General features: G+C 45.2%; 1 protein-coding gene across 5 annotated transcripts in view; it reads left to right on the top strand.

Moving 5' to 3' along the window:
• Positions 1-818: 818 nt before the first annotated feature.
• Positions 819-13,133, top strand: part of CMTM7 (CKLF like MARVEL transmembrane domain containing 7) — a 77,250-nt gene continuing 64,935 nt past the window's right edge. For 2 of the 5 annotated variants that reach the window (XM_077129916.1, XM_077129917.1), the window contains exon 1: positions 819-983. In XM_077129916.1, coding sequence (XP_076986031.1) covers positions 819-983 — 165 coding nt within the window. Of the gene's footprint in view, positions 984-4,918; positions 5,191-13,133 lie in introns of those variants that run through there. The other 3 variants (XM_077129915.1, XM_077129912.1, XM_077129914.1) reach the window with 3 other exon arrangements.

Genomic DNA, 13,133 nt, shown 5'->3' with positions numbered 1-13,133 from the left:
GTGGATGAATAAACAAATTGTGATTTTAGTGACCTTAGTTCTCAAACTTGAGTGCATCAGAATTGCCCGTCTGGCCTCCCACAGTGGAATATTACTCAGTAACAAAAAGGAACTAACCACTCATATAACTACTAATAAATCCAACGTGGTGAATGATGCATGGCGTTGAGGGAAAGCAAGACACACAAGAGAAGAGTCTGTATGATTTCAAGTATATGAAGTCCTAGAATACGCAGCGCTAATAAGCCCGAAGTCGGGGGTGCAGGTGAAGGTAGGTTGACTGAGAATGGGGCACAAGAGACATTCTGGAGGGCGATGGGCTTGTTCTTTTTGTTGATCTGAGTGGGGGCTACACAGGTGTACTCATACATAACATTTACTGGAGCTGAACAGTTCAAGGTTCGAGCAGTTTACCATACGTAAGTTAATACCTCTTAGCACATACCCGCTGCCGCGCCCACATAAAATCCCAGGAGACCAAGAACCAGCTGTGCCCCCCCCCACCCCCGCCTTGCCGGTTTCAGAGAGGCCCCGGCTTCCTCCTCCCACCCGTCCAACTTCCGTGCATCTCTGCGGGCCGGGACTGCAGCCACCTTTCCGGAAAGCGTCCAGCCAGTGCCTCCTGGGCGCGGTCCCGCCACAGCTGGATCCACACATCCCGCGCCAGGGCAGGGCACAGGTGCGCCCCGCCCCGCCCACACCCGCTTGGGGCTCGCAGAACACGCCCCGGGGGCCCGGCCCCGCCCCCGGCCCGCCCCTCCTTATCTGGCCTTCGGCCGCGCCGCCCCGGGAAGCGGCCGGCGGGCTGGGGCCGCGCGATGTCGCACGGAGCCGGGGTTGTCCGCACCACGTGCAGCAGCGGCGGCGGCGGCGCGTTCGGGCCCGGGGTTGGCGCGGCGCAGCCCAGCGGGGGCTCCTCGGAGGGGCTTCTGGATCCCATCTACCCCCGCACCCACGCGGCCCAGCTGAAAGTGGCGCAGATGGTAAGAGAGGGCCGGAGCCGTACGCAATTGACCGGGAGGGAAAGGTCCTGGGAGGGAACGCGCCGGGCGGCTGGACTACCCAGCAGAGGCCCCCAGAGCATCGCGCCGCGGGCGGGGCAGGAGACCGCACCGCCGGGAGGGCAGCTCAGGGAAAGCTTCCTCCCGGGAAGTTGCTTTTGCAGCCTCGGCCCTGGAGCTCAGACTCCAGCCCCACCCCCGGGCCCTTGCTCCAGCTGAAGCCAAGTCTACAGGGCTCCTAAGTTTTTCCAGTCACTCCTCTGCGGGGCCTGACCCGCCCACTGACAGAAACCACGAGCAAAAGTTCCTTTTTGACTTCCTTCCTCTTCTCTGGACCCCTCCGCTTCGAACCCGAGCTGGGGGGTGGAAGTGTCGCCCCTGCGGCGGCGAAACCCGACCTCCTCCGCGCCCGGGGCCTCTTCTTTCCTCCGAACCGAGCGCGGCAGGACTTCCCTGCTGGGTGCGCAGTTTCGCGCGAGGAGCGCAGTCAGAGGGTCTCCGGTTCCATGGTGGGAAAAAGGAAGTGGGACTCCTGGAGAGGCCGTCAGGTCCGCTCCGCTCTGCGGTTTTAACGGAGGGCCCAGGTCAGGGGCGCGTTTCTCCTCAGGAGGGGCTGGTAATCATTTTGGGGAGTCAGGGTCGCCTGGGCGGGCTGGAGGTCTGGACGCGAGTGAGGCCCGCGCAGCGCTGGGTCCCTCCGCCCCGGCTCGCGCTGTCAGTCCTGTTCAGACCGTTCCCCATTTCTTTCTCTCCTCCGTTCCCAGGTTTCTCCAAGTGTTTCAGGTTAAACATCTTTTCCGCTTGTGTGGTGCGTTTTTTGAAAATGGGTTGGTGTTTTTTGACTCTCCACACATTGTAATGTTCGTAACAAGAATGGGGGACGTGGGGAGTGGTGATTTGTGAACAGGGTGGGGGGAAAGGTAAGGGGTGAGGAGCGCGATGTCCCAGACCGGAACCCCGGGCCTGCTTAGGTGGGCGTTTCCAGGGCTGTTACTCCAGCTGCTGAGTGGGTGTAAAGACAGCTCTCAGTTCCTGCTTGGGTCGGACTTCAAGGGAAGCGGGACTGAGCTCCCTCTTCCTAAGAAGAATATCTAGATGGAGCAAAAATTAGGAAATAGAGGCATTTTAGCAACTTAAAAAAAATCTGGAGCTGAGCAGTGTTGAGTTTGAGCAGGGCATTTTCTGGCCCAGACCAGATGTTTGATTAGCCCAGTAGTGGAAATTAGCCTACCTCCCCTGAGACAGGGGAGACAGGTCCTTCCTGAGCATTGGAAGACAAGGCATGATGAGTTTGGTAAGACACAGGTCAAGGGGAGACCTCTGCGTTGGTCTCTAAGTGGAGAGAAGTCCATTTGGTGAAGAAAGCAGAGAGGGTAGAGAAACCTCCCTCTCTCGTTTTAAGCTCCAACTAACCTCTCTGCTCTGTGGCCCTTGTGCCAGGTTGCTGGGGGCATTGATAGAGGCTGCTGTTCAAAAGACTTGAAGAGTTGCTTTATTTGGCTGCCGCTTCTCTGGGCCACTTTTTGAAACTATGCGGTGGTTCCCTGCAGAACTCCCTGCAGGTGCAGATTGGTTTGAGCAGACCCCCCTAGGAAGTTGCAGGGAGGTCATAGTTCAAGAGATACTATTTAGGGTAGTCTGTGGGGAGGTGAAGGGGGATCGTTTGTCTGCCTCCTCTCTCTCCTCGGCTCTGGGGTGCCTGCTTATTCATTTGATTCTCGTTTGTCCTCTTTGCCATAAAAACAATTGTGTAGCCAAGTTCTAACACAGAAGCAGCAAAAAAATCTGCCGCACTTTGGGCCCGGTACCTGTGGGTCTGTCATTTTTACCATTGGTGTCTCCGTTGCATACTCTACCCACTGACCTTTTTGTGCTAAGCTTAAGTGTTTTCATCATGAGCCGATCAGCTATTTATCTGATATTATCAACATATTATCTTAAATCTTTGAAAAGGCCCGTCCTTTGGAGAACAGCTTCTCTTGTTTGGGCCTCTTTTGAGTTGCACATGACTAGAAAATGAGGAGGCAAGAAAATAGGAAGAATGTGAGCTTCTGAGCAAGTATTGGTACTCGACATGCCATTTTAACAAATCTTTATGGTCCCGTGGCCATGATGTTTTAGTTTTCTTTGGTTGTCCTTAGTAAACTAGAGACAGTCACAGTTCTTGTCCTTAAGACATTGCTTCTTTTAAAAAACAAAATCAAAAACTACATTTGGGGGGCCCTACTATTTCTGTTCGTGATCTGCTCAGTTGTCTACTAAATAACCATGTATTATGTCCTTACATTAAATGATTTACGAGTATAGTGAAGTAACATGTTTGACAGTTGAGGAAACTGAAAAAGGTTAAGGAGCTTACTGTGGTCAAACAGCTAAGAGCAAGCAGGGGTAGGGCTCATCCAAGGGGTCGCTGGCCTCCAGCCCCCAGGAGGCAGGGCAGAGTTGTTGCTTGTTAGTAGAACTATGAAGTCAAAACAACATTGAGATACGATTTCACACCCAGGAGGGTGGCCATAAGAAAAAAGACACATAATAGCAAGGTGAGGGTGTGAAGAAATTGAAACTCTTATATGTTACTGGTGGGAAGGTAAAATGGTACAGCTATTTTGAAAATCTATCTGGTACTTCCTCAGAAGATTAAACAGAATTACCAAATGACCCAGCAATTCCATTTCTAGCTACATACCCAAGAAAATGAAAACATACCTCTATGCAAGAAGTTGCATACAAAGTTTCCTAGCAGTGATTCATAGTAGCCAAAAAGTAGAAGCGACCTAAATGCCCATCAGCTAATGGATGGGTAAATAAAATGTAGTATATCCATACAGTGGAATATTATGTGGCCATAAAAAGAAATGAAGTACAGATACTTGCTACAACATGGATGAATTTTGAAAACATTATGCTAAGTAAAAGTAGCCAGTATCCAAAGACCACATATTGCATGATTCCATTTATAGAAAATATTCAGAAAAGGCAAGTGTTAGAGGCAGAAAGTAGATTTGTGGTTGCCTAGGGCTGGAAGAAGTGGAGACTAGAGGAAATGGGCAGTGTGCTGGTCTGAAGCTGTTAATGTACCCCAGAAAAACCATGCCGCAGTCCAGTCTTGTGAGTGTAGACCTATTGTGGGAGTGACATTTTTATTAGACTGAGATGTGACCCCCACCTATTCAAGGTGTGTCTTAATCTGCTTACTGGAGTCCTTTAAGAGAGGGACAGTTTGGAGAGAACCCAGGTGCTTGGAGAGCCGACACAGAGAGCGGATCCTTGGAGATGGAGACAGAAATGCCCCAGGCGATACTAAGCAAGGACCCACAGTAACTGAAGATCCCACAGTTTAGAGAGAGTCAAGGGAAGCTAGGAGATGAAATCCAGAGGTTTCCCCAGAGAAGCTGAGAGGACCCACAGACACTTAGAGAAATCCACTGGAATCAGAAGCTGAAAGCAACGGAACTAGATGCAGGGGCCAGCAGAAAGCCACATGCCTTCACAGCTGACAGAAGGTCCAAGTATCCTCTCGATGGTGCCTTAATTGGAACATATTTGTGGCCTTAGAACTGTAAATTTGCAACCTAAAAAATCCCCTTTGTAAAAGCCAATTAATTTCTGGTACATTGCATTCCAGTAGGTTTAGCAAACTGAAGTAAGGAGTGACTGCTGATGGGTTCAAAACTCTTTCTTTTTGGAGTGATGAAAATGTTCTAAACTTTGATAGTGGTGATGGTGGCAGAACTTCGTTAAAACTTTGTGCTTTAAATGGGTGAATTGAAGTATCTGAATTATATTTCAACAAAGTTGTTAAAGAGAGTTGGAGGGGGGAAGGTGCTCTGCATGAAGCCATTGCAGTGGGGTTGGGGGGGGGGGGTGGGAAAGGTGCACAACTACAAGAAACTGCCTTGGTGTCCTTGCCACACCCACTACTAGAGGGAGGAGTGTCCACCCACAGGGCTCACAGAGACTGGACTAAAGCTCCAGGTCTCCTGGCATCACCTGAAGCATGTCCTGGGGTCTGAAGGGGTCCAGATGTCCTTGTGCAGTTGTAAAGAGACCCAGAAGAGGGCTTGTACTTCTCATCTGTTCATTCCCTCAGCAGGCATTTCTGAGTGTCACATTCATTTCTATTTCTGCAGAAACAGAGGACTGTGATGACACCTCTGCCCTCAGGAAATCTGTGGTTCAGCTGAAACAAGTAAACCAAAATTGTCTGGTTGGTCAGATAAAAACTCTGATAGTTACCTACGTTAGGGAGGCATGATGGAGGGGAGAGAAAGGAGGCTAAGTCTTGAGAGATGAATATGTATTTCAGGTTGGGGGGCCTCGTGGACCCCTACAGTGGTTTTACTCAGTGTGTTTAAGTTTGTGGTAAGGTACATATTGTGGATAGTGGAAAGGAAAGAAGATGTAGCAAGAGATGAACCAGTATGTGGGCAATTCTTGATCTTCCCACCTCAGCCATTTAGAAAGTGGCTTCATCTCATTTGTAGAACATCCACCAAGTTTTTATCTCTGTGCAGGTGCATGAAAGATAGCTGTCAACAAGACAAACCCTTTCTTCCTGTGTAGAACTGTAATATAGAAAAGGAACCGGTATATTATTTTATAAACAGCAAAGATGGAAACCTAAATTTCTTTGACGGAGTTGATTTGTATATTCAGTAAATATTTATTGAGTACCTACTGTGTGCTAGGGCATTGTGCTTGGCGCTGGGGATAGAGGAGTGAAAAGGGTAGATCAGCCCTCTTGGGCTTTGTAGTCTAATAGGGAAAACAAACATGAATCCAGTGATAACAAATAACATCGTTACAAACTGGAGCAAAAGTTATGAAAGAGAGGTGCTTGGTGCCATGGAGCATATTTTAGGTTGTCTGATCTGTCTGGGAGGTCAGAAAGGGCTTTTCTGTGAAAGGAACACTTGACATGTGCTCTGGAGGATGAGGGAATAGCATTACAAGCAGAAGGAAGGGCATGGACAGCAGCTCTGAGTCTAGAGGAAACAAGGGTGAGAGAGGTGTGGATGAGACTGGAGAAGCATGGAGGGGCCAGGTCCCTGAAGCCCAGGAGATTACAGTGAGGGTATAGCCTTGTTCTAAGAATATTAGGGCAGTAGCAGATCAATACCAGCCACTGTTGACATGGTGGTCCTCAACCAGGGGCTGTACTGCTCCCTAGGGATCCTTTTGGAACTTTATGGGGACTTTTCTTTTATTGTCATAAGGATTAGGGTTATGTTTTGTATTTATTTTACTTGTTTCGGGTTAGTCGTGAGAGCATTGCAAAAATCTTTATATCCTTAAGGGACGTTTGGTCTGAAGTAAGACTGAAGGACCCATCCCAGCTGTGGTGGGCCTGAGTGGAACCTGGGTAGGTGTGAAAGTTTGGGGAGAACCAGTACGTTTTCTGGCATGAGAATGAGTCCTGAAGACCCTTGAAGAGGCCAGGCAATTCTGGGCCTCACTTTGGGATTCGGAGTGTGGATCCTAGATGCACTTAGACTGGGGCATCCCCACCTTGGTGGCTATACCTGGTCCTGTGAGTGGAGAATGGCCCAGCAAACCCCGGAATGGGCCACCCCATGATGTTCAGGTTTAGACCTATCGAGTGAGGGAGCACTGGCTGGGTCTTAAATCAGTATGCATACCATGTCCTATTTCCTGGAAGATGGAGGTTTAAAAGCAGCCAAGAACCTCACTGCCAAGGTTCTTTGACCCCAACCCTGTCTGTACTTGATCCAAAAGCAAGAAACTGCTTTCCTTCAGTAGTCAAACCAATAAATACAAAAATAATGAAACAAAAATATAGGCTTTTCTCTTGAAAACAACAAAAATACCTGTTGATTGTAGACATTGGGGAAACATAAAGAAGGAAATAGGAATCTCCTACCTCCCCAAACTTAGGATTAATATTTAAAGTAAAACTTTAGTATTTTACAGTAGACATGGTTGTTTTGTTACAAAATTAAGATGATGCTAAACAAATTTTGTAAATATGCGGGTCTTTTGCTTAATATGTGACAAACATTTTCCTGTGTCACTTATTGTATGTCTGCAATTTGGTTTTAATAGCACTTGTCATATTTAACCAGCCCTCCCTATTGCAGCTCAAGGAGCTCCTAATTCTCCCCACATATAAACTGTGAAGAACTTCCTTGTAGAGCCGTACTGGTTTTCAGATCCTCTGGATAAATGTCATTGACTTTTTGCAGAGGAAGAGATGTAGTGCTTCTTGCTCTCATGAGATGGTGGCGTTTAACAATTGTCTAGATTTTTTAACATCTAGAAATTAAACAGATGTCCCTTTATCATCCAGAAATTTCAAGAAGCCAAGTGTGATTGTAATAGTGTTTTAGTAGCAAGAGTATTTTTGGTGTCTGATGATTTGGAAAACAAACAATGACAAAGATGGACTAGAAAATGCAGTAATGCTTTGCATGCACTTGTGTATAAGTAATGACAAGAGCATCTGAGACATATGACAAATGGTATACAGGTGGGAGACATTATTTATGCTGGCGGCAGAGCATATGGATTTTTTAACCACTGGCAAGAATTCCTCTCCAGGGCACCCCAAGTAACTCCCTGTCCCCAGGTTGGGATCCACTAGCTAAGGATGAAGTGTACTGATGAAACACTAGCCAAAGGGTCTGCCAGGCTGAAGTGGGCCAGGGTGTGGTCCTGTGTGAGCCTGGAAAAAATCCAGCAGGTTTTCTGGAATTAGGCTGGGTCTCAGAGACCTTTGGGGAGGCTTGGGCAGCCCTGGGCCTTGCTCAGTGGAGGATTCCCTGTGTGGGTCAGTGCATATTTAAATTCTTGTTTTAGAGTAGCCCTCCTCTCTTCTCCTTTCCTCCCAGACCCTCATCCCCCAAGCTCTCAGTACTGGAGCGAGCTTCCTGATAGCGCCACTGGACATCCATCTGTTTCCTCTCCTATTGCCATCAGCCTCGCCCGTGCTGGGCCAGGCGTGCTGCCCGTGGCAGCCTCCCTCTGACCCACCGCCTGTCGCCAGCCTGCTTTCTTTGTCCTCGATTTGGCTCAATGCTTCCCTTGCTCATTGCTCACTCCCTGGCATTTTTCAGTGGGATCCTTAGCAACTCCTGGGATCAGCAGGGACCGGATCAGAGGCCTAGCAGCCTCTGAGTATTTCTGGGGAAAAGACTTCAGCTCTGAAAGGAGGATGGGACGGAACCACTCACCATCCCGTCTGTCCCCTATGGCCTGGCAGAAATCATTAACAGGATTTCTCAGCCTTCTGCAGAGAAAGTGTTTCACCTGGTTTGTGCTTTAATTACCAGCACCAGTGACATGCTCTTCCTTTTTTCCTGGGGCAGGTGCACCCCCCCCTTTTTTTTAAAGTTAGATAGTGGATGGTTTGATAGAGAAATTGTTTATAAAGCCATTTCCATGTTTTACCCCTCGAGGGTTGCTGGGAAACTTAAGAGAAAAGCAACATCACCCTCATTTTTTAAGATGGAGAAAATGATTTTCCTTCAGTAGGAAATGGAAAGGGAGAAAAAGAGAAAAAATGAAAGGTTTGGGGGTAAAGTGAAGCCTTCTAGAAAACAAGGAGAAGTACTGAACATGGTATAACCTTAATATAGTTTTATTCTCTTCTTCCTCTTAACATTTCTTTATTCCCTTGAGAAGACAGAGCCACCTCTAAATATTATTTATGAAGAAATCTTTTTTTTTTAATTTTCCCGTTCAGATTATAAAAGTGGTATTTAGCTAATAATAGCACCTGTCCCTTATTGAGCTCCCTGTAGGTGGCAGCCACTGGGCTAAATGTTTTCAAGTTTAACCTTCTTTAATGTCACGATAACATTATAAGGTAGGTCCTATCATTATCCGCATTTTGTAGATAAGAGAACTGAGACACAAAGAGGTTAGGTTAGGTAACTTGCCCCACACCAAAAAGCTGTGTATAGTAAAGCTTGTAAAAGGACAGTTTGGATCTTGTTTTTAAGAAAGATATCATTAATAATATGTTGTGAGCAGTTCCCCATGTCATTGAATGTTGTTTGAAAATGATGCTGAGATAGCTGCATAATTATCCATTTGCCCCCTTGTTGGTAGGCAGGCTGTAGCAGATCTAGGATATGCTGTAAGAAACGACAGCAGGTGTTAGTGACAAATCACCATTTGCTGAAGATGAAATTTGTCAAAGTAGGGTTAAAACCACTCCTTGGGTTATTGAACAGAAAGTATGTGTATAGCATTTTCACATGTTACAGGGTTGCTGGAAAGCCTAAGAGGAAAACATTATTCTGGTTCTAGTTTTAAGACATAGGTATCTCCGGGAAGGGTTGGGAAGTAAACTGCCTTGTTATGAGAGGTCACATGGTGGGCATCTAAGAGTGACCTCTGGAGGCTGAGAGCAGCCTTCGGGCAACAGCTAACAAAGAAATAGGATCTTATTCCTACATCTGCAAGGAAATGAATTCTGCTAATAAATGTTTGAACTTGGAAGAGGCTCCTAGTGCTCAGATGAAAGCATGGCCAGTCCCGCACCTTGTAAGACCCTGGGCAGGGGACCCAGCTCAGTTGTACCTGGACTTTACTTGATAACATAGCTAACACTCATATGATCAAGATTTAAAAATATAAAAAGTTTCCCAATGCCCAGTTTCCCTACATGGGGGCTGCTAGAGGCTACCAGTGATACCCCTTGCTTATATATCCTTTAGGAGTTGTATTATGCCTGTGCATGTGTGTGTGTTTCACCTCCCACCCCTAATGGGAGTTGACTTACATTCACTATTTGGTACTTTTCTTACTAAACTTCCCATCTTGGAGATAATTCCATATCCATTCATACAGTGTCATCATTCTCTCTTAACAACTGCATGGTGTTAATTTATTTAACCAGTCCCTGTTGATAGGCATTTTGGTTATTTCCTGTCTTTCCTGTCTACAGCAGCGCTGTGGTGGATACCCTTATATATATCACAATTTTGTGTGTGAACAAGAATTTCAGAAGGAGAAATCCCTAAATGTAGAATTGCTGGGCCAAGTGTTGCATGCGCTTGAAAATATTTTCATTGTTTCAGAAACTCAGGCTCTCAAGTATCACCTTTTTTTAATCTTGACCCAGACGGTTCTAGGGGGTTTCCGCATCCATTGTCGTTGAGAAAGATTGCTCAGTGTTAGTGTTCAGAGTTCCATTGCTCTCATATCCAACTTAACTTTAAGATTTAAGGCTCGTGAAAGTCTAGAAAACAAGGAGAACCTGCATGATGATCATTTTTCTTAGAATTTCCCAAGGTCAGTCACAGGGTGTATTTAAATCGGCCTCCTAGAGGCAGAGCTAGAGATGGGGCACTTTTGTGTATGGGGTTTGTCAAGGAAGTGGGGGAAGCACAAAAAGGTCAAGAAGAGGAACTAGATAAAGATGGGTTTCAGAAGTCTAGCCTTGGTCCAATCTTATTGGGAGCTCTGGAGAATGAGACACACCACAGAATTTGTCTTGCTTTGAGGCCAGGAGCTAGGCTTTTGTACATTGGCCACAGACCACTGTGGGGAAATAGGTAAACTGTCTGGGACTTCTGGACCACACAGCAATGGTCATCCAAAGGAAGGCATCAGTTGCAGAGATGAGGAATTAGCAGCAGCCTTTGCATTGGCTGGAGTAGATATGCTGACCTGGTGAAAGGTAGCCCAGGGCCTGTGAGCTGGGCAACCGGGAGTCTCTGCTTGTGTTCCTTAGGAGTTATTGGAATCATCTCTCAGTCTGCCTGATCTCTGCTGAGGCTCTAAGCTAATGCTTTTTTGGAAACATGTAAACCTGACTACATGGTTTCTTCCTTTCAACTGGAAAGCTGGTTTATCAGTATTCTTGCCAAGTGTGCCCTTGGATCTGTACGGTGGCCTAACAGACCACATAGGACTTTTTTTTTTTTTTTTTACTTTTTTTATTGTGAAATATAACATATATACAAAAAAGCAATAAATTTCCAAATACATTTTATTTTATTTTTTTTATTAATTAAAAAAAATTAACTAACACAACATTTAGAAATCATTCCATTCTACATATGCTCCAAATACATTTTAACAAGTAGTTATAGAACAGATTTTAAAATTTGGTATGGGTTATAATTCTATGATTTTTTTTTTCTTCTAGCTGCTCCAAGACACTGGAGACCAACAGAAATGATTCAGTAGTCATACTCATTTATTAAACCATATCTTCTCTGTTATATTCCTCCTTCTCTTTAAATAACATATATACATAAAAGCAATAAATTTCAAAATACAATGTAACAATTAGTTGTAGAACAGATTTCAGAGTTTGGTATGGGTTACAATTCCACAATTTTAGGTTTTTACTTCTAGCTGCTCTAAGATACTAGAGATTAAAAGAAATATCAATATAATGATTCAGCAATCATACTCATTTGTTAAACCCTACCTTTTCTGTATAACTCCACCATCACCTTTGATCTTTCTCCTGCTCTTTAGGGGTATTTGGGCCATGCCCATTCTAACTTTTTCATGTTGGAAGGGCCTGTCAATAATATGGGATAGGAGGATGGAACTAGTTGATGTTCTGGAAGGGCTGTCCCCTCTGCATTTCAGGATTTATCTGGTCCAGGGACCCATCTGGAGGTTGTAGGTTTTGGAGAGTTACCCTAGTGCATGGAACCTTTGTAAAATCTTATATAATGCCGTAGGTATTGTTTAGGACTTTTTGATGTTTTTTGTTTTGTTTTGTTTTACTGTTCACTTAAGCAGTTATCTCAATCACAGTTTGAAACAGGAGAGGAAAAAAAATCAGTGTTCACTGAATAAAAACAAAATCAGTAGGGAACAAACTTATTTCTGCAATCTTCTACAGAAGAATTACAAATAATGACATGGTAATATATGTTTTTCAACTCCTTGGAAGGACCCAAAACCATAACCGCAGAATGTGTTTCCTGGAGAAGTGATACTCGATTTCAGGCATGGGGACCTTATTGACATGCTCTAGGGGGTTTCCCTTGGAAAAGATAAAAGGAGGAAACTTTGTGCTGATAAATGTGATGTTGATTTTATATGTGCGTCTTAAATGTCATCACTATTGAGCAGTGTGTCCTGTTTACCGACTGGCACTTAGGGCAGAGGAAAGCACTGTCCGTGACATAACATGCCTCCCTGGGTCTGTGGGGTCTCCTGGCTGACAGTAAGTCTGCTGTCCCAGTTCATGATGACATCAGTCTGGTATTTAGAAATGTGATCACTGCTTCAACACATAGTTGCCTTAGCGTGGTTTGAAGAAGAAAAATTACTTTCCGCATGTAGTGAATTGAATAGCATTCCCCAAAAAGATACGTTCAAGCCCTAACCCCTGGTGCCTGTAAATATGACCTTATTTGGAAATAGGCTCTTTGCAGATGTAATCATGTTAAGATGAGGTTGTACTAAAGTAGGGTGGGCCCTAATCCAAGATGACTAGCATCCTTATAAGAAGAGGGAAGTTTGGACACATGTCCGGACACAGAAGTCCATGTGAAGACAGAGGCTGAGATTGGATTGTCATATGGCCACAGCCCAGGAATGCCAGGACAACCTCCAGAAGCTGGAAGAGACAGGAAGAATTCTCTTTTAGAGCTTCCAGAGGGTCTGCTGAGTTTGTAGTGATTTGTTACAGAAGCCTCAGAGACTAATACACCTATTTTAAGGACTTTCTATTTTGGTTAGATTCTAAAAATTTTCATGGTAGACTGTGAACATTGGTATTTTCTCCTTTTGGAAGTGCTCTACTTACTCATCTCCAGGAGTGAGCTTTCATAGAGGTGGTGACCACTCTGAATTGCAGCTACATCTCAAGCCTTTTTTCCTTCAATAGCTCATTGAAAGAGAGGAACCATCCTTGAATGTCTGCTGAGAAAAACAGTGAAGGCAGACCAACATGAAGAAAACAGCTAATATTAGGGTAGAGGCAAAAGATGAAAAGTATATTCCAGAAAATTGCTGCTTCTGGCCTTCCACAGGTATGGAATGAAGTACCCAGATTCCTCCAAACCCTTAGAATGTCAATAAATCTTATCAGCAGTCTAGTAAGATCTTTCAAGATAAGGCACTGTAGCTTCAAAAACATTATTAAAGTGATCGTGTTAGCCCTGTTAAGTCCACTGCTTGTGAAATATACCTTTC

The sequence above is a fragment of the Tamandua tetradactyla genome, chromosome 15 (genome assembly GCF_023851605.1).
Source record: "Tamandua tetradactyla isolate mTamTet1 chromosome 15, mTamTet1.pri, whole genome shotgun sequence".
Classification (NCBI taxonomy): Eukaryota; Metazoa; Chordata; class Mammalia; order Pilosa; family Myrmecophagidae; genus Tamandua; species Tamandua tetradactyla.
This window is presented reverse-complemented; position numbering and strand designations above follow the sequence as displayed.